Source organism: Babylonia areolata, chromosome 12, assembly GCF_041734735.1.
Source record: "Babylonia areolata isolate BAREFJ2019XMU chromosome 12, ASM4173473v1, whole genome shotgun sequence".
Classification (NCBI taxonomy): domain Eukaryota; kingdom Metazoa; phylum Mollusca; class Gastropoda; order Neogastropoda; family Buccinidae; genus Babylonia; species Babylonia areolata.
The window spans coordinates 25,289,604-25,317,075 of record NC_134887.1 but is presented as its reverse complement, the minus strand read 5'-3'; the positions used below and the strand labels follow the sequence as shown (position 1 = coordinate 25,317,075).

General features: G+C 41.3%; 2 protein-coding genes across 5 annotated transcripts in view; one reads left to right on the top strand and one right to left on the bottom strand.

Annotated features, from left to right (window-relative positions):
- Window positions 1-3,238: 3,238 nt before the first annotated feature.
- On the bottom strand, window positions 3,239-17,267 carry LOC143288109 (peptidyl-tRNA hydrolase 2, mitochondrial-like). Its single transcript, XM_076596395.1, has 6 exons — window positions 17,203-17,267; window positions 12,022-12,178; window positions 10,859-10,960; window positions 5,079-5,200; window positions 4,185-4,297; window positions 3,239-3,375 (listed from the first exon to the last, which is right to left on the bottom strand). The coding sequence occupies exons 1-6, from the start codon at window positions 17,217-17,219 to the stop codon at window positions 3,326-3,328; spliced, it is 561 nt and encodes a 186-aa protein (XP_076452510.1). The 5' UTR covers window positions 17,220-17,267; the 3' UTR covers window positions 3,239-3,325.
- Window positions 17,268-17,367: 100 nt separating this feature from the next.
- Window positions 17,368-27,472, top strand: part of LOC143288472 (anaphase-promoting complex subunit 7-like) — a 74,079-nt gene continuing 63,974 nt past the window's right edge. Inside the window, exons 1-5 of one of the 4 annotated variants that reach the window (XM_076596996.1) lie at window positions 17,368-17,574; window positions 22,712-22,852; window positions 23,495-23,566; window positions 24,485-24,568; window positions 25,425-25,540. In XM_076596996.1, coding sequence (XP_076453111.1) covers window positions 17,509-17,574; window positions 22,712-22,852; window positions 23,495-23,566; window positions 24,485-24,568; window positions 25,425-25,540 — 479 coding nt within the window. In that variant the 5' untranslated portion in view covers window positions 17,368-17,508. Of the gene's footprint in view, window positions 17,575-22,711; window positions 22,853-23,494; window positions 23,567-24,481; window positions 24,569-25,424; window positions 25,541-27,472 lie in introns of all 4 variants that reach the window. The other 3 variants (XM_076596995.1, XM_076596998.1, XM_076596997.1) reach the window with 3 other exon arrangements.

Sequence of the window (27,472 nt, the reverse complement as noted above, 5' to 3'; positions counted from 1 at the left end):
CCTTGATGTCCGAGTAGCGAACTTTGTCTGGGCCAGGAGCTGATTCTTTCTTGCATTTAGCTATTGCTTCGTTTAGATCATCTATTGTCAAGTCATCATCAGGTCCAGTCTGCATGAGGGTTTGGTTTAACTCCTCAACTTATTTCTTTTTCTCATCTAAGTTTCTTTGATCACTCTGTTGTATGAAACGTTTGAGCAGGGCGGATCCTTTTTCTTCGTTTGTCTTAAGCTTGGTTCCGTCAGTGTCTACCATGTCTGGGGTTGTTGTTGTGCACGTTTTCCCTTCCATGCGATGACAAAATTGCCAGAACTCTGTAAATGTTGAGCCATAACTGAGTGCCTCACAAAACTGTTTCCACTTGTCATTTTTGGCCTCTTGAGCAATGATTTCAAACTGTTTAGATTTTTCTTTCATTTTTGTTTCAATATCTTTGTCCAGAGATGGTTTTGTTCTTTCTTTTTGCCGAAGTTTGACAGCCGCATGTTTTTCCATCCAGGCTCTCTCTGTGTCGGTATTCCACCATGGGGGCTGAATAGTTTGCATCCTGTCCGGTGCCATTCTTTTGTTTCTTCTGCGTCTTAATTTTTCGATGACGGTTGTCTCTTTGGTTTCATACTGAAATGGATCACGCAGTTTCATACAGGGTTTATCTGACAGTTTCTGTAGACTGAAATATACCGGGAGGTGGTCACTGCCTTGGTGTGGAAGCATCTCTGCATTCATTTCTGCTCTGAATTTTGGAGATGTTAGAGCGATGTCGATCACACTGTCACTGTCCCCTTGTCTTGTTCCAAGGCGAGTTGGGGATGTGGTTGTTAATGGGCTAAGAAGAATTTCCCCTATCATTCCTTCAAGTGCGAGTCCTTGTGGGTTGGTGTTCCGCTGGTCCCATAACTTCGATCTTGCATTGAGGTCTCCACAGATAACGACTGAGTCTCCAAGTTCGTTCTCTGTTTCATCTAAAAAGGCCCAATCCTCTTTTGTTGTGCAGGTTCCTGGGTGAACATAGGCATTGATGAGCACAATGTTTTTGTGAATTCCGTCAGGTTTTTCGAGACGCACCCCCACTAGTTCACATGAGTTGCTACACCATTTCTCTAGATTTATGGTGGAAACTTTGTTTTTTTAGGTTTTTGTTCAGTATGATTGCTACTCCTCTTCCTTCATTCCTTTGAAAGACTGTGAAATTCTCAAAATGTATTGGTCTGTCTGCACTTGTCCTGGTCTCTTGGAGACATAAAATGTCAAAATCATATGCCAATTTCTCAATTGTTGAGATTCTCATTCTCGCGCTGGAACAATTCCAACTGCCGATTCTAAAGAATTTCTTTGACAGCTGCTCTGCTTTTGTCATTCTGCTACCTAAGCACAATCTTTTCCCACCACTTTTGCCACGCCTGTTTTGGGGTTTTGGGGATCTGAATTTATGTCCTGTGCTATGCAGCTGATCCCCGAGGTGCACACGAGACAGGGTTTTGTTAGTATCCATAGAAGGGTGTTCTATGTGGTGAGGGAAAAAATTCGGTCGCCCTGACAGAGCCTCTTATCAGGGAAGGGCAATGGATGTCCATCTGTGTGGAGTCCGTCAGCCTGGTGTCGCCCTAAGGCCAGACTGCATACAGTTAGTGACTGTTTAACCCAACAGCCATTCATCTCATTGGTACTGTATGAAAGCCATGGGATTGGGGATTTTTGTCAGGTTGTCTCCTCTTAGCTGGTGGAAGGGTGCATTTGGGTATTGTTGCGTAGCAGATTTTATTTTGCAGAAAAATACAGGTCCTTCTGTAATATTCAATAATTAAACAATAACGCGATGACAAATTATCAGTCAATTACACAGAAAAATCACTCTGTCCACAACAAAAATAAGTGATTTTTCCGTGCATTTGACGGACAATCTATCTTTGAGCCCTCTCAATAATTTACTAATAATTCAAACATTAAACAATAACGCGATGACAAATTATTAATCAAATTCACAGAAAAATCACTTATCTTTGTTCTGAAGTTTGTAGATTGTCTGTTACACTGACCAGTGTGATTTTAACACCTGGTAGTTTCAGCTACACTACACAATTTCAAATACTGCCTACACAGCCCTCACTCGTGATGGGTCCGCTAAGCGTTGCATAACTACAACGGTCATCTTGCGCATGGTTTCGCCCGGTGCTATACTGATTCTGGGCCCTCTCTGTCATTCACTAATAATAATCTGACAGTCATGTCAGAGACGCTTAATGTGTTCCTATAACGCATAATTACACATCGTGCTGCACAACGTTGGACTGATTCCAAGCGATCGATGTCCTGTTGTTGATATGGTTGCCAGACTGATGGTGAGAATTCACTGGTACTGGACGGGCAAATGACTTGTATGTCGATTCCCTGATGATCTGGGAGCTGACTTTTAAGCCCCTCCTCAAGGCCATTCAGTTCTTACACTGACATGCTCCCGTGTTTTCCTGATTCTTGTTTCAGGTAATTTGTTGCATTTCCAAGGTGGAACCATGTCTCAGTTCTCCCACTCAGCGAGTCTGTGGAGATCTAGCTGGAGCTGAACATGGTCCTGCATTCAGATAAATCCATATACCTACGTCTCCCAAGCAAATGCCTGACCAGCAGCATGACCCAACGCGCTTAGTGCAATGCATATACAGTAAATTCCGGCTATACTGGCCACTCTGGGGAGATACTAAGGGTGTCGGTATATATCCAATGTCCGATATAGCCGACACATTGGGTATAGCAGCCACTTTGGACCTTGTGGATGCTATATCCGATGTCTCCGGATATTACAGAAATATTCCAGTTTATCTGATGTGTCCCGGCAGACAGTAGGCTTTGTGTGAATATGCATTTTGTGTATTATTGACATAAGCAACTATTTCCTATGCTCTCTGTGGTGCTTGTTTGGTGTGTTTAACATTTCTCATTCTCATGAATCATGGTTAAAAAGTGTTAAAAAGTAAGTAGTGGAGTGATGGCCTGAGGTAACGCGTCCGCCTAGTCTTGGAATTATTTCTGCATGCTTCATCTGATCAGTCAATCAGTTGCTAAAATCATGTATAGTACCAACCAAAAAATGTTTGAATGTGCTGTATAATCCCTGGGGACTTGCATTGTCAATAGTGGTTATACTACCAGCAGAAATTTTCAAGATTTCAGAGTCATATGTTGCAAAAGAGAAAGTTTTAACACAGAGCTCACACACAATTATGGACATGGCTTTGTATCAGCTGGATTTTTATACAGTTTTTATTGAACAATAAGACAGCAACTGCCTGTTGACAGCTTTATTAAACAGCAAACTAGATATGATACAGATCATAAGAGTTTCAGATGGCCAGTCACTTGGTCCACAAGAGAAGCTGGTCCTGAAACACACAAGTATTCTCTGGTCTATTGCAAAACAGAAACTTTAGATGGGCAAGGCATGGAAATATTTTTCCAGAACACACAGAATCATTTCATTACCAATTGGGTATAGAATTTCAGGGCATCGGAATGTATTACATGTTCCTCTTTACTCTGTGATGAACATATAACTGCTGCAATGCACTGATGAAATCATATTTTTCTTTGATAGCCCATCCTCTGTCTCTAAAATGGATGCATGGATACACCTGCAAGCTTCCAGATGCACATTGTGACAGTTTCAAAGCTACCAACACAGTCATACTGGCAGAAGAAGGGCCCAGATAGACAAATTCTGGTGCTGTACCCTATATTCAATGTTGATCATTGGGCACCTGAGTGTTAGGTCAGTGGACTGCCATGTGTATGTGTGGTCAAAGTAACACAGTAACCTATGTAGGGTGACCTCAGAAAACTGTATCCAATTTAAAAGTCAGCTGGACGGGTTCAAAATATTTAGTGCAAAAGCAAACAATTTTTCTTTGATTTTATGACTGAGTAACCTGAAAAATAGAGTCAATTATTTCCATAAGATTTTTGTATTCCACACACATACATGTAAACTGCATCAAAATAACACCAAAAGTCTAATAATTAGATGTTACGCAAACAAAAACAATTCTGCTGTCCTGGGAGATTTGAGGTTTGAGAATTCTTTGCACAAATCTATCACAATCCATCAAAAATAGTGTAACTGTAAGCTTTATAGAAATAAAGACACATCTTTGCTCATGGTAGTGTAGACTGGTGACTGACACCAAGTACTGACCTGGACCCACCCCCAGCACAGTTTTTGATCCTGGTGCGATCTGTGTCCGGCCAGCATCAGAGATCAGACAGGTCACCAGTCCCAGGGACTGAGCCTTGCTGCCCAGTTCTTTCCTGCACCACAAGCACAGTGCATTATTCACATTGTCAGGGCTGCTGACATTTCAATACACACAAACCTAACAATACTTTTCTGTCATGGCCTAAACGGAAATGTGTTGTCTTCCTGTGACACAAAAGTGCTCGAAAAGCAGCGATTCTGAACTGCAGAAGCATTTTAAAAGGCAATTCATTCATTCATTCCATCCCTTCCCCCAAACCCCCCTCAGTGAATGTATATATCACCAATGACAACACTCAACAGTTCTGAATTTGATTTTTCAGTTTGAGACTGATACATCTTTTTTTCCCCTTTTTTTCTGTGACCAAGCGCTACCCTTGAATAACCACTCGTTACACGGCCACATTTCTTTTTCCGAATCATATGCTTGTATTTTTTTGTTTTTTTCTCATTAAATAGGATTTGTTTTTCTCCAATACCTGAACTGAACATCAAAATCTGTGACATGTTCAAACCTAAAACCAGTCAAAAGCGGAAAACAAATCAAATGATTCATTCACTAATGTTCAAGTCCAATGACTCTTTCACTATGGAGAAGTCCACTGACTCTTGGACTGTAACTCCAGTGAGGCATTCTGTATGAACAAGACCAACGATTCACACACTATGTATACAATCAGTTATCACATTAATTAACAAAATGTAAGTTCAACAGTTCATTATAAAGAAAAAAAGAGAAAAAAAGTTCCAGTGTATCCTAATAGACCCTGAACAAGCCAAGTGATCTGACTATTCAGAATTAGGATGCTAAAAAAACCTACAAAAACAACGTACAACATGGCTGTGCTGTCAGCTCGGACCACCACTTTGGGCTGACCATGCAGACGCCATTGCCTGAATGTGTCTGGGTCTTGATGGAATGCTCGTTCCACCACACCTACAGCTGCATGGGCACACTGGAAACATTTTAAGGCATTATCAGCATTTGTTTCCAGCTGATCAAATCAAACAAATATCCACAAGATTTCTTTTTTTTACAGAGTAAGTAATATCTAAGAACAAATAATAGAGTGTATAACGCAAAATAATAGTGGATAATGCCAAATGAGTGGCATAGTGAACAATGCCAAATAACAGAATGGATAATGCCAAACGTTAAGAGTGGATAATGCCAAATGACAAACGATAGAGTGGACAATGCAAAGAAATAGAGTGGATGATGCAAAATGATACTGGATAATACCAAATAATAAATGATAGAATGAACAATGCCACATGTTAGAGTGGATAATTCCAAATGACAAACGATAGAGTGGATAATGCCAAACATCAGAGCGGATAATGACAAATGATGGAGTTGATAATGCCAAATAACAAATGATAAGAGTGGAAAATGCCAAACATTAGAGTGGATAATTCCAAATGACAAACAATAGAGGGGATAATGCCAAATAACTAATTATAGAATGGATAATGCCAAATGCCAAAGTGGGTAATGGCAAATAACAAAACATAGGATAATGCCAAATGCCAAATGATAGAGTGGATAATGCCAAAATTTAGGGTGGATAATACAAAAAAAACAAGTGATACAATGGATAATGCCAAATAACACAAATGATCAAGTAGATAAATAATGCCAAATGATAAAGGGGATAATGCCAAATAATAAAACATAGAGTTGATAATGCCAAATGACAAAAGATAGAGTGGATAATGCTGAATGATCGAGTGGATAATTCCAACAGATTGAGTGGTTAATGCCAAATAACAAGTAATGCCATATCGCAAACAATTGAGTGCATAATGCTAAATGACAGAGCGGACAATGCTTACAAACAATAAAATGGATAATGCCAAATGACAGACAACAGAGTGGACAATGCCAAATGATGAGTCACACTGTCACTGATCACGAAATCTGGCTTGGTCATCTGCACTGCTGAATGCATTACCAACATTCTGTATTTCTCACAGTCAAGGGATAGGGACTAAGTCTCTGCAAAGCTCATCTCTGCCTACTCATTGATGTCTGCCCACTTCCTTCACTGTTTGCCTCATCTCCTTTTCCCATGCACTGTTCCCTGAAGGATGATCTTGGAGAGCCTGTTGGATCTTGTCAAGCGGCCATACCATCTCATTTTCCTTTTTTTCACTGTAGTCAGGTCTTCACGCTGACCAATGTGCTCATGTTTTTTCTTAGTTCTTCCTCTGCTATGTGGCCTTTGTAGGATATGCCAAGGAGTCTCATGAACTTCTCATTTCCACTGCTTGGATCTTTCTCTAAGTCCAGGACTCACATGCATACAAGAAAACAGAGAAAACCCAGTGCATGTACTAACTTCAGCTTTGTTCTAAGACTGATATTCTTGTCTTTCCATATGGGCTTCAGTCTTGCTAGTGCTGTTGCAGTCTGCATAGCTCTTGCCAGTATTTCAGCCTTGGACCCTTCTTCATTGATGATGGCACCAAGGTACTTAAACTGCTTCACTATTTCCAGCTGTTGACTGCTGACACTGATGGTACACACAAGACATTCGACTTGCAAAACGCAAACGTCGCCAACTGGAAAGACGATGGCGATCAACAAAACTGCAAGTCCACAATCAAATATTCAAAAAACAAATAAATAAAGTCAAACATATGATCTCATCAGCAAAGACAAACTTCTTTTCTTCTCAAGTTCTCGATGCCACATCCACCAAATTTCTTTACTCTGTCATGTCAAATCTTCTTGGAACTGCAAAAAAGACTCCTCTTCCTTCTGCCTACACTTTATCTGAACTCCCCAATGTCTTCTCCTCTTTCTTTTTCGACAAAGTCCAAAATATTCGTACCATCTTAGACCAAATGTCTTTCCAACCTGCTCATCCTGATCCTCAATTCAGCGGCACTCCTCTCCATTCCTTTAATCCATTGACTGAAACAGAAGTTCATGAAATCCTGAAAGAAATGACGAAATGACAATAAAATCCTGTGAGCTCGATCCTATACCAGCCTTGGTCTTTTCCCAGTGTGTCTCAGCTTCTCCCCACAGTCACCAATATTGTCAACTCATCCCTTCTCACTGGAACGTTTCCATCCACTTTCAAAACTGCAATTGTCCAGCCTCTTCTGAAGAAATCCAACCTTGACACAAACATTTTGAAAAACTATCGACCAGTTTCTAATCTTCCATTCATGTCCAAACTCCTTGAAAAAGCTGTCCTCAAGCAGCTCAACAACCACCTTTGTTCCAACAATCTCATCCACCCATTTCAGTCTGCCTATCGTGCTGACCACAGCACCGAAACCACTCTCCTCCACATTCTGAACAATCTACTGATAGCGTCCAACTCAGGAAAAATGTCCCTTCTCACTCTTCTCGACTTGTCAGCCGCCTTTGACACGATAGACCATTCAATCCTTCTTTCCCGTCTTTATTTTACATTTGGGTATCAACGGCACTGTTCTAAACTGGTTCAAATCTGATCTCACTGATCGATTCCAGTCTGTCATTGTTGATCATTTCCAATCTGAACAGGTTAAAATTGAACATGGAGTCCCACAGGGATCTGTTTTAGGCCCAGTGCTCTTCACACTGTACACTGCTCCTCTCGCTGAAATTATCAACCATCATAATATCAGTCATCATTCTTATGCTGATGACACTCAACTCCAGAAGAGTGATACCCCTGAAAAATTGTTGTCGCTCTTGCAAGAAACATCCAACTGCTTCCTGGACATTCAAAACTGGATGACTCTAAATAAGTTACAACTGAACGCAGACAAAACTGAAGCAATGATCATAGGAACTAAACAGAAACTGTCTTCTATCACAATTGACACAATCAAACTTGGCAGTACATCCATCCCTCTTTCCAGGTCAGTCAGGAACCTCGGTGTTGTCCTTGACAATACACTGTCCATGCAAAAATTTATCAGTCAGACATGTCAGTCCTGCTACTGTCAACCGCGGCGCATCAGTGCTGTCTGGAAATATCTGTCCACTGACACAACATCTAGACTTGTCGTTTCTCTCATTCTCTCTCGCCTTGACTACTGTAACTCTCTATTGTCTGGTTTGCCTGCTTCATCCATTCAGTCCCTTCAGCACATACAAACTCTGCTGCCCGACTCGTCCTCAGATAGAAAAGATCTGAGCACATCACTCCTCTTTTGCAACATCTCCACTGGCTCACACCGAATAAAGTACAAGATCAGCACTCTATGTTACAGATGTATTCACAAAACTGCCCCTTCCTTTCTCTGCAGCTGCCTTCACCTCTACACTCCATCTCACTCACTACGATCGGCTTCGGATCCACTCTGTTTACGCATACCTAGATTCAAACACTCGACTGTTGGCCGCCGTTCTTTCTCTGACTCTGGATCTAGCAATTGGAATGAACTTCCTCTTTCGCTTCATCAAGTCTCCACACTCAGCTCTTTCAAGTCTGGCCTTAAAACCCACCTCTTCCCAAAATAGCGTCCCTTGCCTGCCTCTTCCTTGTCTTTAGTTTCTACAGTTTTAGAGTTATGCATGTGTGTGAATGGCTGGTGCGAAAGCGCTTTGATTTGTCTCTGCACAAGATTCAGCCCTATATAAATACCATTATTATTATTATTATTATCTTGGTCTTTATTGGGTCAGATTTGCTGTAGACTGTTTGTCAGGAGTTTCGTCTTCTCGGCTCTGATCTCCATTCTGTACTTGACTAATGTTTCGTCCAAGCAGTGCACTAGTTTTGCTAGTTCTTCCTCAGCCTGCCAGCCCATCAATATCATCAACCAACAGACCCCTGGAGAGTTCTGTGCTTACATGGTTCACAGAGGCGCGTCACATGATCTGTACTCTTGAAGTTGATTGGCTCTCTAATTCTGCCAGCAATGGCAGGCTTTGTTATTTCGACTGTTTGCTCCATATTTTAGTTTTCTTATTGTGCATGTGATGGCACTTCACTGTACAGTGTTTAGTTGTAGCAATGGAAGCTATCAACTGTAGAAATGGAGGACAGCAAACTGTGAAATCCACAGTGTTCTGCACAGAGCTCCTGAGTGCTTGTGTGATGCACCTTTCAGGTTATCATCTTTGAAAAATGGTTGAACATTTGTTGTTTGGGGGAAAGGATGTTGCTTTTCTTCTCTCCATCACACTCATGAAAGTCTTATGCAAACAGATGCAATAAGTACATCTGTAGTACTGGTGTGCTCATCATGCACCAGTTGCAATCAACCAAACATCACAATAATGAATTATGTTCAAGCTATGAAATGAAACATTAGTGATTTTGATACTTGACCAAAAAAAGGTCAAACATTTTCTTTTTAACAAGTTGTATCCTGTTGACTGACGAGACAATGAAAGTAGTATGACCAAATCCAAATCAGAAATCATTGTTCATGTTCATCACTGACCACAAAAAAACAAAAAAGATATCTTAACTGGTGACAAGTTTGTCAAATGAAATGTCCACTGTCTTTTTCCTCATGTGCAAAAATAATTTCAACGCCTCTGGGGTCCACAAACAAAGGGACTGAAGAGACAAAATGTCGAGGTCACACATATCTGCTTCTTTTGTCTATGCTGACCGCCTTTGGCACTGCTCTCATTTGGGATGAAAGTTAGATGTGCATGCGCAAGATCCAAGATGGCTGCAGAAGTCTCCAGGGGTCTTTTGGCATTTGGGATGGTACGTCCTCTGATGTTGATAGTGGCAGAATGTCCTTCCAGGGCATCAGTCATTATACATTCCACGAAGATACTGAAGATTGTGGGAGGTAGAAGACAGCCTCAACATGTGGAACCAGTTGCCAACAGCTCCTTGAACAAGGACTGCACTGCTGGCTTTTGCGTACAGCGTTCTTCATGTCCCTTTGATCGGCACACGTCACATGTCCAAGATCTCCTCTGTGACTCAGGGCAGTTTTCCGTGATGTTTTTCAAGCAATTCATTAGCTGCTTCAGTCATTACTGCGTTGAAGATGGTCATCATATCACCATTCTCATCAAGCGCTAGCAGTGATACCAACTTTCCGCCAATTGTTGCTTTGAAGGATTCACAGATGGAAGGATCCTTCAGTCTGTCTAGGTTGAATTTCAATCTGGTGTTTCTGGGTTTTTTCATCCTCTTGAGCTTGACTCTGAAGTTCATGATAACAAGATCATTGTCACTTCCAGTGTCTGCACCAGGGAATGTCCTGGTCTTCGCTCTGTTGATGCTTGACTGGAATCGATGATACAGAGTGGACAATGCAAAATGACAAATGATAGAGTGGATAATGCCAAATGCCAAGGAAGCAATGATGAGAGTGGATAATGCAAAAGAATGATCTTCCATCAACTTTCAAACAAAGGAAACTTAGTTGTGTAACTTCGTAAGTGTACTGTTATTTCATTTGGTGTAAAGCATAGAAAAAAAAGTCATATAACTTAACTAGATGGTCAAATAATCTTTTTTCCTGGTGACGTTACATAAATAAAAACATAAATCCTTTATATCCATGTGAGATTATTCAGAAACGTCACAACAAAGGTAGCTACTCCTGAGAAAAACATAGTACTGAGGTTGTTCTGTATCAGTGGTGTGTAAAGGAGGAGAAGAAAAAAACAACAAAAGAAAATGACATATTACCTGTGCTGCAATTTTACCCTTGCCCATTTTCAGTTCATTGTTGACAACCAAGATCAGCTTGATCTCTCCATTGTCAGCCATTGCCTGGATACCATCTGTCAACTGAGGAAAATGCAGATTTGAAAAACATTTATCAAAATGAATTACAAAAGGCACATTATCTTTAAGTAGAAGATCATTCTTGAAATAAACATAAAATCAGAATCTAAATCTAGTCTCTTAGGGAATTAAAAAAAATCTCTACAGCTATTGATTCCACTATAAACCAGCTCATACCAGGGACTGAAAGTGAGGAGAAGGTTCTTCTTCTTTGCATCTGTGGGCTGCAACTCCCATAATCACTCATATATGCAAGTGGACTGTTTTCTTTCTTTTTTTTTTAATATCTAACCCAGCCATGTATGCAGCCACACTGGGAGTGTACATGCTGGGTATATTCTTGTGATCAAAACCCACTGAACGCTGACATGGATTACTGGATCTTAAAGTATGTATTTCATCTTCTGCATGCAAATACACATTTTGTTTATTTACCCCACCATGTAGGCAGCCATACTCGTGGGTGTGCATGCTGGGTATGTTCTTGTTTCCCAAACCCACTAAACGCTGACATGGATTACAGGATCTTTAATGTGCGTATTTCATCTTCTGCAAGCATATACATACGGAGGGGGTTCAGACACTAGCAGGTCTGCACATCTATTGGCCTGGGAAATTGGAAAAACCTCCACCCTTAACCCACCAGGTGCACCAAAACTAAAAATCAAATTCAGGAAACTTGGGTAAGAATCCAGCACTCATAACTGTTCAGCCACAACACAAAACTGAGAGAAGATATGAAGGAAAAAAACTTGATGTGGAAGGAAACTTAAGTGCAAAACCTTTAAGGTGCCCAGTTTTTTATGTGCAAATTCTCCACAATCAAAAAGCAATGTAAAACCAGCAACAGTAATACACACATACACATACATCCAGAGTGACATACACAACATTTACACAACAAAACATGGTCTGACAACCAATGTAAGTGATGGCCATTTTGTCTTTTAAGAATTCACCAAAAGCAGAGCACAGTGTTCAAGATACATAATGCCTTCTTCTTTCCCCATCACAATCACACACATAAACACACACACACACACAGATACAGACAAATCACTCACATCTTTCACCATGCCTTTTTTAATGAGTTTTCCTGAAATGGCACGTCCACGTAGTGCCCAGCCGATGGCAATACCCAGCCCCACACTGAGCGTGGCAGACACCATCAAAGTAGCACGATCCACTTCCAGCATTCTCGTGGTGTATTTGATCAGCGTTCTATAAACACACACACACACACACACACACACAATATTAATAAACAATTTCAATGCTCCCCTGTAATACATACATATATATATATTATATATATATATATATATATATATATATATATATATAGATAGATAGATAGATAGATAGATAGATAATCAATTTTACAAAAAAGTAAATTGAAGGGAAACTGTAAAAAGAAAAATATCCTTTAGAGCGCGCGCACACACACACACACACACAAATTTGAATTCACACATCCATCCACACACAGGTACTTTCAAGACAAACCTAGGAAGCAAAAAAAGTAATGTTTATCCATATGAAGGCAGATCAAAGACTGGTGCTGGACAGTTTGTTTATTTGTCACCAGGTATCCCATCAGTCCTAGTGCATCTTACTCAAAATACAGAATGATAATACATGATAAGTAGTAAGGAATTCCTTCCCTCACAGACAAGTCATATGCTATAATATAATGAACTGATCCTAAACTCCCCTTTTTGAGTACTGATCAATGTCTTTCAAATAAAAAGTCATTGTCATAAAACATTCAGAAAAATATTTAGCTCTTGGTCTTCCTTTAAGTTCTTCTCTTTCTGCTTTCATGTCTATTTTCCTTTCTACAAGTACAATGTCATTTAAGATGTGTTTATAAGTTAATAATTCATGAAGTATGTTGGTTATTTCATATTCATTGTCTGTTCATCTTTTCCAAGTGCCATTGAGTCTTGTGCCATTCTAAAGGACCTTGAATAAAACACTGAGTCATTAAGCAACACAAATACTTCCTTTTCTCTTTCTAATATATTCGTTGTTTACTGTATTATAAACTTATTTTAAACTATAAAACTGCAGTCAATAAGCCTTTATAAGCAGTAAAGGTACACAAATTCAACTCAAGTGCTTAGATCTGAATAAAAAAAAAACAACAAACAACTGTTTACAGAAGTATTTAATATAGTGCTCGGTTACTTGTGCCAAATGGCTTCTTTTTCTTCTTCATTGTTGAGGGCCCACAATCACATAAATTAATTATTCTGGCACCTAAAACTGGGGGGGTTCGCTACTACTATTTTGTATTTGGTGTTCCTTGATGATGTGAAGAAGAGGTAGAGGTGAAGGTGGCATCATTCCACTGCTGTTCAGGGGAAATGGGGGGTGAGGACAGACAGGAGGTAACAGGATAGAGGACTGGGGAGGTAGACGTGGGGGTGGGGTGGGGGAAGTGGCGTAGGGGGTGGAGGCACTTGAAGCGTTTACTGCTTGGAGACCCTTGACACAAAAGTGTCAAGCATTTTGGCCTCCACAGCTACTTGGGGCAGGCAGTTCCAGTCTATGATGGTTCTAGGTAAAAATGAAGAGCCTCTGTACTGTGTTCTAGTGGTGATGATGGAAAACTGTTGGTTGTGTCCTTGGCGTTAGCGAGACGGCAGTGGGCTAAGTTTCCCTTTGAGGTTCGGACAGTGAGCTTGATTGGTGTAATTTTGTACAGCATCGAGAGCCTGGAAGTCTTGTGTCACTTCTCCAGAGAGGGCCAACTCAGCGACTCTAGCATTTCATTGACACTTGAGGTGTTCTGGTACCTGCCCAGGACAAAGTGAGCTGCTCGACACTGTATGGCTTCCAGTCTTTCAGTGTTCTTCTTAATGGAGAGGTCCCAAACGGATAAGCCATACTCCAGCAAGGGGCGTACAAAGGCTTTATATGCTCTTTCTTTGATGTTGATGGAGCTGATCTTCAGGTTCTGTCTGAGGAAGCCCAGGGTTTGGTTAGCTTTGCAGCAGATGTTGTTGATGTGGACGTCCCAGTTCATTTCTCTCTGGATCGTAATGCACCTGATGAGATGGTGTCCAGGGTGTGGCCATGCAGGTCGTATGAGTGATGGAGGGGGTTCCTGCTCCTTGTGATGTGCAGAGTTTGGCTCTTTGCAGGATGAAACTCAATGTCCCAGCTCTTCTCGGAGGTCATGTTGTAGCTGGTCCTGATAATTGCCGCTGGAGATAATCTTGTATACTGCGGTATCATCCGCAAAGAACCTTGCCATTGAGGTCAGTTTCTCCGAAAGGTCATTAATGCATGCTAGGAACAAGCATGGTCCTAGCACAGACCTCTGAGGGACTCCAGACTTCACACTAATGTAAGAAGACGTGGCTCCATCCACTACCACTGCTTGGCACCGGTTCCTGAGGAAGCTGGAGATCCGTGCTTTGGTGGTACTCTGGATGCCATACTGCTGAAGCTTGTGGAGTAGCAAGGAGTGGTTGACCCGGTCAAAGGCCTTTGAGAAGTCCATTATGAGGACGTCGGTCTGCTTGCCTCCCTCCATGTTGGTTAGCAGTTCATCTGTGAATTCCAGAAGCTGTGTCTCGCAGGATCTTCCACTCCGGAAGCCATGTTGGTAGTTGTTCAAGATGCTGTGGGCCTCAAGGTATTTCATCATGCCACTGGTGATGATGTGCTCCAGTAGCTTACATACCACACTGGTAAGGGAGACTGGCTGGCAGTTAGAGGGGTCGTACTGTTCCCCTTTTTTGAAAATTGGAGTGACATATGCTGTTCGACAGTCTTCTGGAACTATACCTGTGGAAAGGGATGACTGGAACAGTGTAGTCAAGCCAGGTGTCAGTTTGGCAGTGAGTTCCTTCAGCTCCCTTGGGCATATTCTGTCTGGACCGCAGGCCTTGTGAGGGTTGAGTTTCTTCAACAGGGCTAGCTAGCACTCCACTTTCATTACTGTTATGTTGTCTATAACTGGGAGATCCTGACTGGGCATTCCTGTCTTCTCTTGGAACTCTTCCGCAGTGTACTGGTCGCCACTGCCAAGTACAAACTGAAATTGTTGATTGAAGACTTCCGCCTGTTCTTTTAGGACGGATGTCAAGTGTCCATTCTTCCTGAGGGGGGCAACACCTACATTAGCCGACTTCTGATGTTTAATATAACTCCAAAAGCACTTGTTCTTATTAGCCTGGCCAGTTGTGTCCTCCTCCATGAAGATGCCATTCAAGTACCTCCAGTAGGCTTGACAAAGCTGCCACTGTACAGTCCAGCATAGGGTCTTTACTTCAGCCCTTAGTTCCGCTGATCCTGTCTTCTTCATTCTCTTATAGGTTCTGCCTCTCCTGTGGATTAGTTTCCTGATCTCTGCGCTGAACCATGGTTGGTTGTGCTTGGCTCTTGCTGTCATGTGTGGAACATGATCCCTAACTGTGTCTGTCATGGTGGTCTTGAACATCCTCCACAGGTCTTCTGTTGTAGCTATGTCTTGTGCCTCTTGCATTCTGGAGCTAAGGTCCACTGCTGCTTTCTTCAGGCTATCTCAGTCTGCCTTGGAGTAAAGAGGGGTCTCCCATGGTGTCTGCTTCTTCTTTACCGTATTGATGTTGAACTCGCAGTAGGTAATACTCTGGTCTGACAGGCCAGGAACCACTTCAACCTGTGGGATCAGTTGTGGGCAGTTCGTCAGGAAGAGGTCCAGGGTGTTTTCTAACCTTGTTGGCTCCAGCACCATCTGTTCCAGGCCATTGTCGTTGATGATGTCCACTAATCTCTGGTGGAAGTCTGGGTAGGGAGCCCTCAGTTTGAGAGTCATCGCTGTCCAGTCCCAGCCTGGGAAGTTTAAGTCTCCACTGACAAGAAGGTATGCATTTTTCAGCTGAGTTGCCCTCTGTATTGATACCTCAAACTTCTGCAGGCTTGTTTCATCACTTATGTTGGGTCTGTAGTATGCCCCCAGGTACAGCGTTCTCCTTCCTCTCAGCTTCACCCTCACCCACAGCAGTTCACAGCCCTCCACTTCAGGAAAAACGTAGCTGTCCGGACTGCTATCAGAACTCCGCCGCCATTTCTGTTTCTGACTGGTAGGAATTCCACATCTGTTATGGTGGAGTCCAGCCAGGTCTTGGAACCAATAATTATGTCCGGCTTCAGGCTTTCAATCAGGTTGGGGAATTCTGCTCTCTTTCAAGTTACAGACGGAAAGTTCACATTCAGAATGCACAAGAGTCTTTTCCCCCATTTGTCTTGTTGACTGGAGCGTGTTGGAGTAGAGGTGTGTGGTGGGAATTGGGATTCAGTTGGGGTGGACAGGATGGGTTCAGCAACAGGTCTGGTCTGGGAGAGTGGACAGTGACCAGTCCACACCATGGAGGTCAAAGATTGTTTGACTTTTGGGACTGCCGCAGATGGCACATAACCATGGAAACTCTGCATTCTCCCCCAGATAGTGGTAGCACTCTGTGTTGATACTCTGGCATTTCCCGTGGAACCATTGTCCACATTGCTCACACTCCACTCCTCTGTCTCCACACTACACTTGGAGGTCACATGTTCCACATACCCACGGAGAATGGGAGTGGGACTGATTTTGGGAAGAGGACTGAGAATCGGGTGGGTTGCTGTGGTCCCTGACAGGTGGGCCAGGATTGGGTTCTGGTGCGTAGGAGTTGGACAGAAAGAGGCTTGCAAGGTACAGCAAAACAAGTCTCTGTCTCAGTACTGCATGGCGAGCAACAACGCAGAAGAAATAGCAAGATTTGCATGATGTAACCAGAAGTTCGAATACTAATTTTTATACACAGTTTTGTTGGACAAATGTTCGCAAATCATCCTTCAGCATCAGAGCTGTTAAAGGATGGAATGCACTATTAAATGTAACAAAATCAGCTAATACTATAACCCACTTCAAAAATCTTCTGGATAACGACCCCAGATCATTAGCTCAGATATATGATTTTGACAATTAATTGATAGGCAAATTAGCATGCAGATGCAAACCCCAAAATACATATTTCAAGAAGGGGCGTGGAAAAGCCGTGAGGCTTGTTATGGTCCCAACTTCTGTATCTGTAGCTGTCTCCTGAGATTAGACAGGACATTCGAAACTCGAAACTTTGGTCTTTGTCTTACAATCGACATTGATGTGGATGACAACGTAAATGATTGCTGTTGTATTCGTATTGTTTTTATCAAGATAACAGTCATTGTCTTGTTACTCCCGTCGCCACATGAATTTGAGGAAAGCTCACCGGTCAGAAACAAGCATGAACCCCAGACTGGTCCGCTCCTGCACTTTGCAACTTCCGCATAAACCTGGTTCAGATCCTTTGATATGATTGGTTCTCAAAGGACTTTGTTTAAAACTGCGAATCAAGTTGCAGAACTGAAATACAGATTAAAATGGCGTTTAGGAAGTAGAATATCGGCGTGACTTTTAATGGTCTTCAAAAAAAACTGAAACTCCACTCGACAACAGTGATATTGACTAAGCAGATTCCTGTCAAAAAGACAGTATTGTTATTTTAAGAATCTCGTTGCTTCCTCCGTGTGTTAAGATGACTTTGTACGATCATATTCGGCAGCTTTATCAGGCTGAGTTGTACGAAGACCTTATTCATCTGGTACGTTTCAGATTTCATCCATCATGATCATGATGAATCGTGGAATATCACAGAATGATAACTCTAGACTCATGCACATGACTGCAACAGATAATTGATAGACATTGAGCAGATCATGTGTAGATTGGCTATTGCATGTTCCATATTCGTATATTATGTTTACTTAAGCAAGTTCTTCTCCCTTAACTCAGAAGAATCATTGGGGCACCACACATATACCTTGACTCATTTACTGGCACTCGTCTTGGTCTGTCAGCTGTGTCACAATGTGTGTCAAAGCCTGGGTCTCAGAAAATGCTTAACCTGTACATTCTGTAATGTTGTCAGTCCTTTTTCTTGGGGGTGGGGAGGGGGTCTTCCGCTCCATCTCCACCTCCGCTCATCCACATAATTGAATACATGTCTTTTCCTTTCTATTTTTCTGATGTGAGCCGATCTTAATGTGGACCAATGTGCTGCTTGATGTTTAGGCACATATGTTCATTGGGGATACTGATATAATCAGTGTATCTGTCTTTTCTATGGCATGGATTCTTCATATCTCACTTGCATGCTGGAAGATGGAATACTTCAGTGCACACAGGAACCTGATCTTGTGGTTCATGGAAATGTGCTTCCATACATATTTGAGTATGGACAGTGCTGATATTGCCTTAGCTACCCTTGAGAGGTTTTATCTCCTTCGTTCATGGGCTGCAACTCCCATGTTCACACCTGTACACAGGTGGGTTTATATGTGTTTGACCGTTTTACGGTTTACCCCTGCCATGTAGCCAATTATACTGTTTTGGGGGGCAGAGGATTCATCATTTGGATCCATTATTGCTAATGATGGATCCTCAATAAATGAACTGTTTGACATTTCTTAATCTTTGCTTCAGTCCATGGACAGTTGTACCAGCAGTGATGGTTGTGTTGTGGCTAGCCATCAGCATGGTCTTTTCACTTTTTCAGTGCTGATTTCTGTGCCATATCTTGTTATTGTTTCATCAAGTGTTTTAACAGGCTTAGTGAATTCTTGCTTGCTGTAATCTGCAAAATGAAGGTTTGTTGATGGTTATTTCTCCAGAGCTGACTTTGCTGCAACGATCTTCAAGATTGTCAGTTACAATGTGTTCCAGGAATTTGTTGAATAGTGTTGGTGACAGAACTTAGAAGGCAGCCCAGATGAATTGAATGCCAGCCTAAGTATTGAAAAATCTCACTGTAGCACTGGTTGCATTTAAGCTTTCGCCCAATGTTAAGTTTGTTTATTGTGGCCCATTGTGACACATGCCAAACTCTTGCTAAATATCCTTTTGAAGTAGATGTAGTAGAGCTTCCTCTGCTGTTGGAGGTGGGTTGATCTTTTTTTTTTTCTTTCTTTTTTTGTGCAAAGGGTACTTAGGTTAAAGATCTGTTTGGTACTTGATGTCTTTGATCTTCTGCATGTATACATATATATAACAAAGCAGGTTCAGGCACTTGCAGGACAGTACATATATATATTATGTTGACTTGGGAAATGGGGAAAATCTCTACCCATAACTCCCCAAGCAGCATGACTGGGATTTGATCCCAAGAACCTCAGATTTAAAGTCCAGCTGCTCAGCTGTTGCACACATCTTCTAAAAGTTCTATTCATAATCATATGTTGTTTTGTTGTTGTTTTTTCAACATCCATTGTTTAATTTCATTGAGAGTGTCTGTCATATATTTGATTTATTTGATTCATTGTCAGTTTTGTTGACTCACTTGTGTAAACAAAGTGAGTCTATGTTATAACCCTGTGTTCGGTCGTCTGTGTGTGTCTGTATGTGTGTGTGTGTGTGTCTGTATGTGTGTGTGTGTGTGTCTGTATGTATGTCTGTGTGTCCATGGTAAATTTTAACATTGCCATTTTCTCTGGAAATACTCTGTCTTACAATACCAAATTTGGCTTAAACATAGTAGGAAAAAAATCTTCACAGTCTTACCAATAATAGCTTGTAACTGTAAGTCTCCTGAATTAAGCTGAATTTCCGGATCATAACAGTTTATTCCATTGAGGCTGGTTCCGGAATCCCAAAACGCCATTACCTTTTCCCAGTTGCCGGAACGTAGGCTATCCTTGGTAAGAACATGGTCAGACATTGTTTTTACTTGTTTGCAATAGTAAGAAAAGAAAAACAAATTCTGAACAGAACACATTGATTGATGGAGTCTCCCATCGGTCCGGCGGATGATTAGGCAGGCAGGCTTATCTGTCGGTGTGTGTCCTCATATCGGAGAAGAGGCCAATTCTGGATGCGCAGCACTTCCCACAGGTGTTGCAAGGCTCCAGAAGTTGAGCCCTGCTTCCTTCGCTCACGCTTCTCCTTAATGGCCGGCATTCTCTTGTTTTCAAATGTCTTTATGCCACTAGAACACAGCATCCTCCAGCGAGAGCGGTCAAGGGCATCAGTTTCCCAGGAAGTGATGTCTGTGTCACAGGCTTTGAGGTTTGTCTTCAAGTTGTCCTTGAAGTGCTTGCAGGGTATTCCAAGTTCACGGTGGCCTTCCTTCAGCTGGCCATACAAAAGCATCTTCAGGATCCTGCTGTCTGTCATGCGGACGTGTCCTGTCCAGCGTAGCTGGCACTGGATCAGCAGGCTTTTGATGCTGGGAAGGCTGCTCCTCTCTAGGACCTGGAGGTTGGAGACCCTGTCTTGCCATTTTATGCCGAGGATCTTTCGTAGGCATCTCTGGTGAAACTGCTCAAGTTGTTGAATGTGACAGCGATACGTCGTCCATGTTTCACAGCAGTACAACAAGGTGGTCAGCACGACAGCTTTGTAGGTTTTCATCTTGGTGCTGAGCCTGATGCCTTTGTTGTTCCACAGCCTGTTGTTGAGTCTGCCAAAGGCAGAGCTGGCCTTGGCGATGTGCAGCGTCACTTCTGCATCAAGGGCTCCGTTGCTGCATAGGGTGCTGCCCAAGTAGCAAAACTTGTCGACTGACTTGATCTCTGTGTCATCGATCTTGATTGCAGGTGGGGGGGAGGCACTGGCGTTCTGTGAGCTAGCTGGTTGGTACATGGACTCGGTCTTGCTGAGGCTGATAGTGAGTCCAAAGTGCCTGCAGGAGGTTGAGAACCTGTCCATACTGAACTGCATGTCCTCATGGGTGTGTACAGCAAGCACACAGTCATCAGCGAAGAGGAACTCTCTCAACAGTGCCTCAAACACCCTGGACCTGGCATAGAGTCGCCACAAGTTGAAAAGTTTGCCATCTGTGCGAAACTGAATGTAGATGCCCCAGTCACAGTCTTGGAAGGCGTCAATCAGCATGGCAGAGAAGAGAATGGAGAACAGTGTGGGTGCCGGACGCAGCCCTGCTTCACTCCATTTACCACAGGGAACGGATCCGACACGTCAGTATTTTCCTGTACTCTCGCCTGCATGCCATCATGGAAAGATGCAGTCAGCTGGATTAGGCTCTCTGGACAGCCGAACTTTAGGAGGATCTTCCACAGACCATGGCGGTTCACCGTGTCAAAGGCCTTAGTCGGGTCTGCAAAGACCATGTGGAGCTCCTTGTTCTGTTCATGGCACTTCTCTTGCATCTGGCGTACGGCAAACACCATGTCACATGTTCCCCTGCCTGAGCGGAAGCTGCACTGTGCTTCAGGGATGACTGTGTTGGAGACATGGTCAACCAGTCTGTTCAGTATGATGTGGGCAAAGATCTTGCCGGCGATGCAGAGGAGAGAGATTCCACGGTGGTTATCGCAGGATGTTTTGTTTCCCTTCCGTTTGTAAATGTGGACAATAGAAGCATCCTTGAAATCCTGGGGGACCTCCCCTCTCTCCCAGATAGTCTGGAACAGGGCGGTCAGCTTGTCTGTCAGCACCTCGCCTCCATACTTGTAGATGTCAGCCTGGATTCCATCCACTCCTGGTGCTTTTCTTGACGTTGTCAGCTTCAGGACCTTCTGGGTCTCGGCCTTGGTGGGAGGGGCAGCTTGCGAGTCATTGACTGGGAGCTGTGGGAAGGCTGCAATTGCCTTGTCAGATATAGACGAGTCCCTGTTGAGGAGCGTGTTGAAGTGCTCTGCCCAGAGAGCAAGGATGTCTTTCTTGTCTGTCAGGAAGGTGGTCTGGTCCAAGGCTCGGACAGGGGTTGATCCTGTGACTCTCGGCCCATACACAGCTCGGAGACCATCATGGAAGGTCTTCACAGAACACATAGGGTGACACTAAATGACTAATTAAACCATTGACATGTTTACTGGATGTGAATATTATATTCTGAAATGGATACTGAATTAACTGGAATGTACATAAAGAAAAATTAAATCAAACATTTGTTTCAGTTTCAGTCACAAAGCCTGTTGTCGGACTGCTTTGTGCAGATCTATAGATGTTGCAGTGTGCCTGAGGCGATGTCAACATCTCTTTTATGGCCGAGTTAAAATAATTTTCAGTTAATCAAGATATGTCAAGAAAACATCATTTAAATGGTGTTTTTACCTCAAATATGATATTTTTATTGCGCTATAAAAGACCCATAGCTTTGAATATTGAATTTGGTCAGTTGAGGTCAGAGGTGGCATATCGTTGGGATTAGACTACTTATTTCTGGAAAGAACATCCGTGGTTTGATCTTCTAGCAAGCATTTTTGTGTGTGTGTGTGTGTTTTGTTGTTTTTTTTCCAAGCTTATTAATGTTTAATACAGGACTTAATTTAACAATTTTTTAAAAAAATCATTTTTTTCATGATTCCTTTACTGGATACAGCGCTTGTTATAAGTGAGTCTTGAAAGCCTTGCCTCTCTTGTTTTCTGCTTGAATCAGTGCACATGTATTGTAATATCATTGTAAAACATGTTTGATTTAGTTAGTGGTGCAAACAGTCCTGTATTTAATCCCTCCTCCCCCCCAACCCCCCAAAATATAAAAAGATTTAACATCATATTTTAAAAGCATTGAACTTTAAAGAAATAATTTATTCTATGTGGTGTTTGCAGCTGACAAACAACAAAACTTTTAACTAATAATACTGTGTTAGTGATCAGTTCAAGTTTTAAAAAAAATTGAAATATTGTTCAGGGTTGTCTTACTCTTAGCTAATTAGTATGTTTTAGTTGTTGTTGTTTTTTTAATTGATAAAATTAATGTCTAAATTGTTCCTGTGCAGTTTTCCTTAGCCCTGTCGATGTGTGAGAGCAATGAGACAGACAGTGGAACAGAACCACTGATGACTCTTTCACAAAAGTACCAGTGTCTTGTTTATTATGGCAACGCTTTCTACCAGCTAGGAGAATACCGGAAAGCAGTGGTACGGTTTTCTTGTTTCTCTTTCCAGCTTCTAGAAGTTCTGTAACTTCTGTAAAAAACAAAACATTTTTTTTGTTGAAAATAATCATGAATATTATTTTCTTTCTTTCTTTCTTTTCTGGGGGGGATGGGGGGAGTTAATGGGGGGAGGAGGGGTTGTGGGGAAGGAAGAGGGTGGGAGAGTCAGTTGGTACCTGTATAAACTTGAGTACATGGAATGCTGTTAATACAATAATAGTGTAATTCTTTTGGTGATCATAAATTTGTGTCAAAGAAATGTTGCCTTGTTTGGGAATTACAGATAGCATAGAGATAAATGCTGGCAAAAATCAAATTTGATTTGTGACAAATGCATGTGCCCTTCAAATTAACCACAGTCATAGTAGTTTTATTTATTTATTTTTTTTTAGGCTGTATGCTTTTTATGCATGTTATGTGAATGTGTGTATGTAGTACTTGGCAGTTGCTTCTTTGTGTGTGTGTGTGTGTGTGTGTGTGTGTGTGTGTGTGTGTGTCTATGTGTATGTGTGTGTGTGTGTGTTGAATTTGAAATTTCAGTCATGGTTTACTTCAGTAATACATAATAAATTGAAAAAAGAAGATGATTTAAAAGACATGTGACATGCTGGTCTTTATTTTCCAGAAAATGTTCAAGAAATCTTTGCTGCTCAGAAAAGCTATCAACAAGGCAAAGGGGAAATGTGGAAGTACAGCTGTAAGTTTCTAACCTACTTTTCTCTGACTTTACGAATGATATGTTCAGACGGATTTATTTATTTTATTCTTCCTTTTTGTGACAGTTGTGTGCAGAATTGATAAATCCTGAAGTGGCTTTGTTAGGGTTTGGAAGGCAAAACGGATAAGTCGTCCACAAATGTTGTGACTTTGTGATATCCCACGTTTCAGCAGTCATAATGCTTTCATGTGTACTTCCAGGCTTTTTTTTTTTCCTGCTGTGATTATGTAGTATACAGTTCAACCCTGATTGTTCAGAGGAAGTGTTTGAAATTAATGTAGACTGGCTGTTCAGGACTTTTTAAGAACACACAGATGTTACTTAGATGAGTATGAATGATACATGGCCCAGTGTTTGCAGATGGTAGAACTTGATTCAGACCAGAGCTAAACAGGCTTATGAACTTATTTCTTTACTAAAAAAAATAAACAAGTTCTTAATAGGAACTTCATTGGTAGGTATTCAAATTGACTGACAAATACAGGAAGTATTACCATTACTAGTTTTAGTCAGGACAGGCACATAACTAAGTCAATGATTAAATAACTAATTGTGTGTTTGATCTATGCAACCTCTTTACCTCTGATTAAAAGCTCTGTTATTTACAGTGAATAGTAAACAATCTCAGAAATAAACTTATATATGCCAAGTTGTTGATAGTATAGATTCTCAAATTTGAACTTCTGTATGTTCCTTGTTTTTAAGATATTCATTATTTAAAACTGTTAAGAGGCAGCTTGAAATTATGCACAGGTATCATTTACTTTATCTGATAGGTTGAATACCATAGTTGATTCGAAACATATTCTTACAGTTGTGTGCAGTTTTGTTTTTCTGGTGTAACTAAATGTCTTTTTCTTTTATAATTGGCATTAGATTTATATTGCATGTAAGCAGGAGATCCTGCCAGAAGTTGAGGTGAAATATCGCCTGTACCAGTGTCACATGAAGCTGAAGGAGAACTTGGATGCCCTTCAAGTGGTGAGTATGCTTGTGTGAGTACATTCAGTGTTGCATATCCAGTTTGGCTCGTGCATGTGTGTGTGTGTGTGTGTGTGTGTGTGTGTGTGTTCATGCATGTGTGCATGTGTGTGTAAGTGTTTGACATTTTGTTCTCCTCAGTCATTTGTCCTTGTACCATGGTTTCAAAATGTTCCACTTTTTTTCTGGACCAGTTTCTTCTTCAACAGCACAATATTGAAGGATCAATTTTAATCCATACAGTTTCACAGGTGTCCTGTGAGTTGCTAGCATGAGTTTGTATCTTTCCCAGTAGTTGGGAGATTTGGCAGCGCACTGGTTCAGTGTTCTGCAATGTACTTATGTAGAACCTTGCTTGTCTGAAATAGTGTTCTAGATAAGTATCCATTGTTATTATTATTAATTTTCATTGTTTTGGCAGTGTCTGTACTTCTTTAGCATCTAATTTGACAATTTCACCTTCCGATCCTGAAACAGACTCACTGCAATATTCCCATTTTCATTTTTTGTGGGAAAGTTGTCTCAGAATTCTATGATTTTGTTCCTTAAAAAATTCCATTTATCCAACAGAAGCGTCACACACCCAGGTCGAGTCTTCTTTGTTTTTTGTTGACCCATCATCAGGTTTTCTTTTGTTGAAGACTTGTTCAACATTTTTTCCACGTCAGACTCATCTGTCATTTTTGAAATGTTTTGGTTCAGAGACCGGAAGTGTGAAGTCAGACTTTCTTGAGTGTTATAACAAAATAACATGAACCATTAATATTAGTTCAGTATTAGGTATTCATGGTAAATATGATTGGCATAATGTCGACTTTAGGGTAGTTGGAGACTGGCTGTGTGTGTGTGTGTGCAGTTGGAGAGTATCAGCAGCAAGCAGCGAACTGGCAAAATCAACCTGGCCTTGGCTCGCTTGTATCAGCAGGAAGGCAGAGATCGATCTGCTCTCACATCATACAAAGAAGTTCTTAGGTAAGAAGGTGTTGTTTTTTTCACTTCACCACAATATATTCTCAATAGAACTAAGCATGTAAGTCATCACCATCATCACATGGTCATCATGATAACAGCAACTGCATTGTATTAAAATGTGTATAGGAATCAGCATTGACTGCATTCATGTTTTCCTGAGCGCTTGTTTTAGGTAAGTGATCACACACAGAGAAATATAAGTCTTTCAAACCAGACAGAGAAAAAGTTATTTCAAAGTAATTTAACCAATACTTAATGCAGAAATCCCATGCCTGTCTCAGTTTACTGAATCAAACTTCAATATATTTTTTGTTTAAAAAACACAAATGAGAAAGGAGAGTTATTCTCAGCTCTGTTTTAGACAGATGGAGAGAACAAAAATGGAAAAAAACAACAATAATATGTCTGTTTTATGGAGTTGGCCTGAAACACCTTTTTTTCCAATTTGTTGTTATACATTTACTTGAACTTGACGTTCAAGTTTACGAGCAGTCAAGCAGGTTTCTTCCATCCATTTGGATCAAACACACATTCAAATGTATACATGCTTGTGCGCACACAGACATTCATACACGTGTAAACAATCATTAATACATGGGTGCAACTCTTCTGTTTGGGAATGGAAATCCATATTTAGATTTTCATGAAAACAACAACAGAATGTCCGTTTTATATTTTAAAAAGAAGAAAAAGAGCAATGTGCCATTCTATGTCGTTTGTTGGAAACCTGTCAAAAATGGAAACCAAAGTGCTCCATTTGTTGAACACACAATAATGATAATAATGGGTACTTATATAGCACACTATCCAGAAATCTGCTCTAGGTGCTTTACAAAAACACTTTTGTTTACATAACACATTACATCAATATTACATACACACACCAAAATGTGACTAAACACACACACACACACACACACACACACACACACACACACACACACACACACACACTGCATACTTACATTTTAACATACATGACTACCTAAGCTACCCTCAACACATACGCACACATTGGCATGCACAAACATACAAAATATGTCAGTAATGTTTCTTGCATCTGTGGTGCTCACATAACAGCTGATCATATACCAACTTGCGATATGTTAAAGTCTCAAATCCCTGAACTGAAATCATCTTCAGTGTTGACGATCTTCAGCAGTCCATTGCTAATGTATGACTTTTTCAACCCCTTGTTAAATAGTCCAGTTGGTTCGCTGTTATAGTTGTTAGTTTTTCATTAGAAATATGTTATATTGTTATGGGGTTGTTGGTTTTTTTTGGTTTTTTGGGTGTTTTTTTTTAACAAAACTTAATCATTTTCTATATGTAACACACACACACACACACTTACTCGCATGCGTACACAGTAATTCCCCCACCCCCCACCCCCCTCCTCCCACTCGATTTTTTTCCTACCCTCGTCTAATATCACTTACAGTGAACAGATGTTAAACTAAAGAATGAACGAAACATACATAAACATGAGCATGCGCGCGCGCGCGCGCACACACACACACACACACACACATGCATACATACACAGACACACACACACACACACACACACACACACACACAAAATACACGTTCATATACATGCATGTAGTTATGTATGCATACATATGTATACACACATAGTCAAGCACAGCTGATGCCAAGGAAGTGGACCTGCCACAATCAAACTTATTGCTGAGAGAAAAGGTGAGTTCTGAGATGAGATTTAAAAGATGCAAGGGAATCAGAATGACGGAGGTTATCAAGGAGCTTGTTCCACGTCTTTGACGATTGAAAAGAAAACGATCTGTGTCCATAGGTCTTACTTCTGACGTGAGGTATCCTGAGAAGTGGAGTATCAGAGGAAGAATGGAGCTGGCGAGATGGAGTATAGATAAGGAGGAGTTCAGAAAGATACTTGGGGCCAGATCCTTT

Bases quoted from the DNA above. Each gene is read 5' to 3' on its own strand.
- LOC143288109 (XM_076596395.1), bottom strand. The intron at 5,201-10,858 runs GTAATATGTCAT...AAATGTTTCCAG, and splicing joins AGGGTAAAATTGCAGCACAG to TGTGCCCATGCAGCTGTAGG. The intron at 4,298-5,078 runs GTACGTTGTTTT...CTTGTGGTGCAG, and splicing joins GCTGACAGCACAGCCATGTT to GAAAGAACTGGGCAGCAAGG.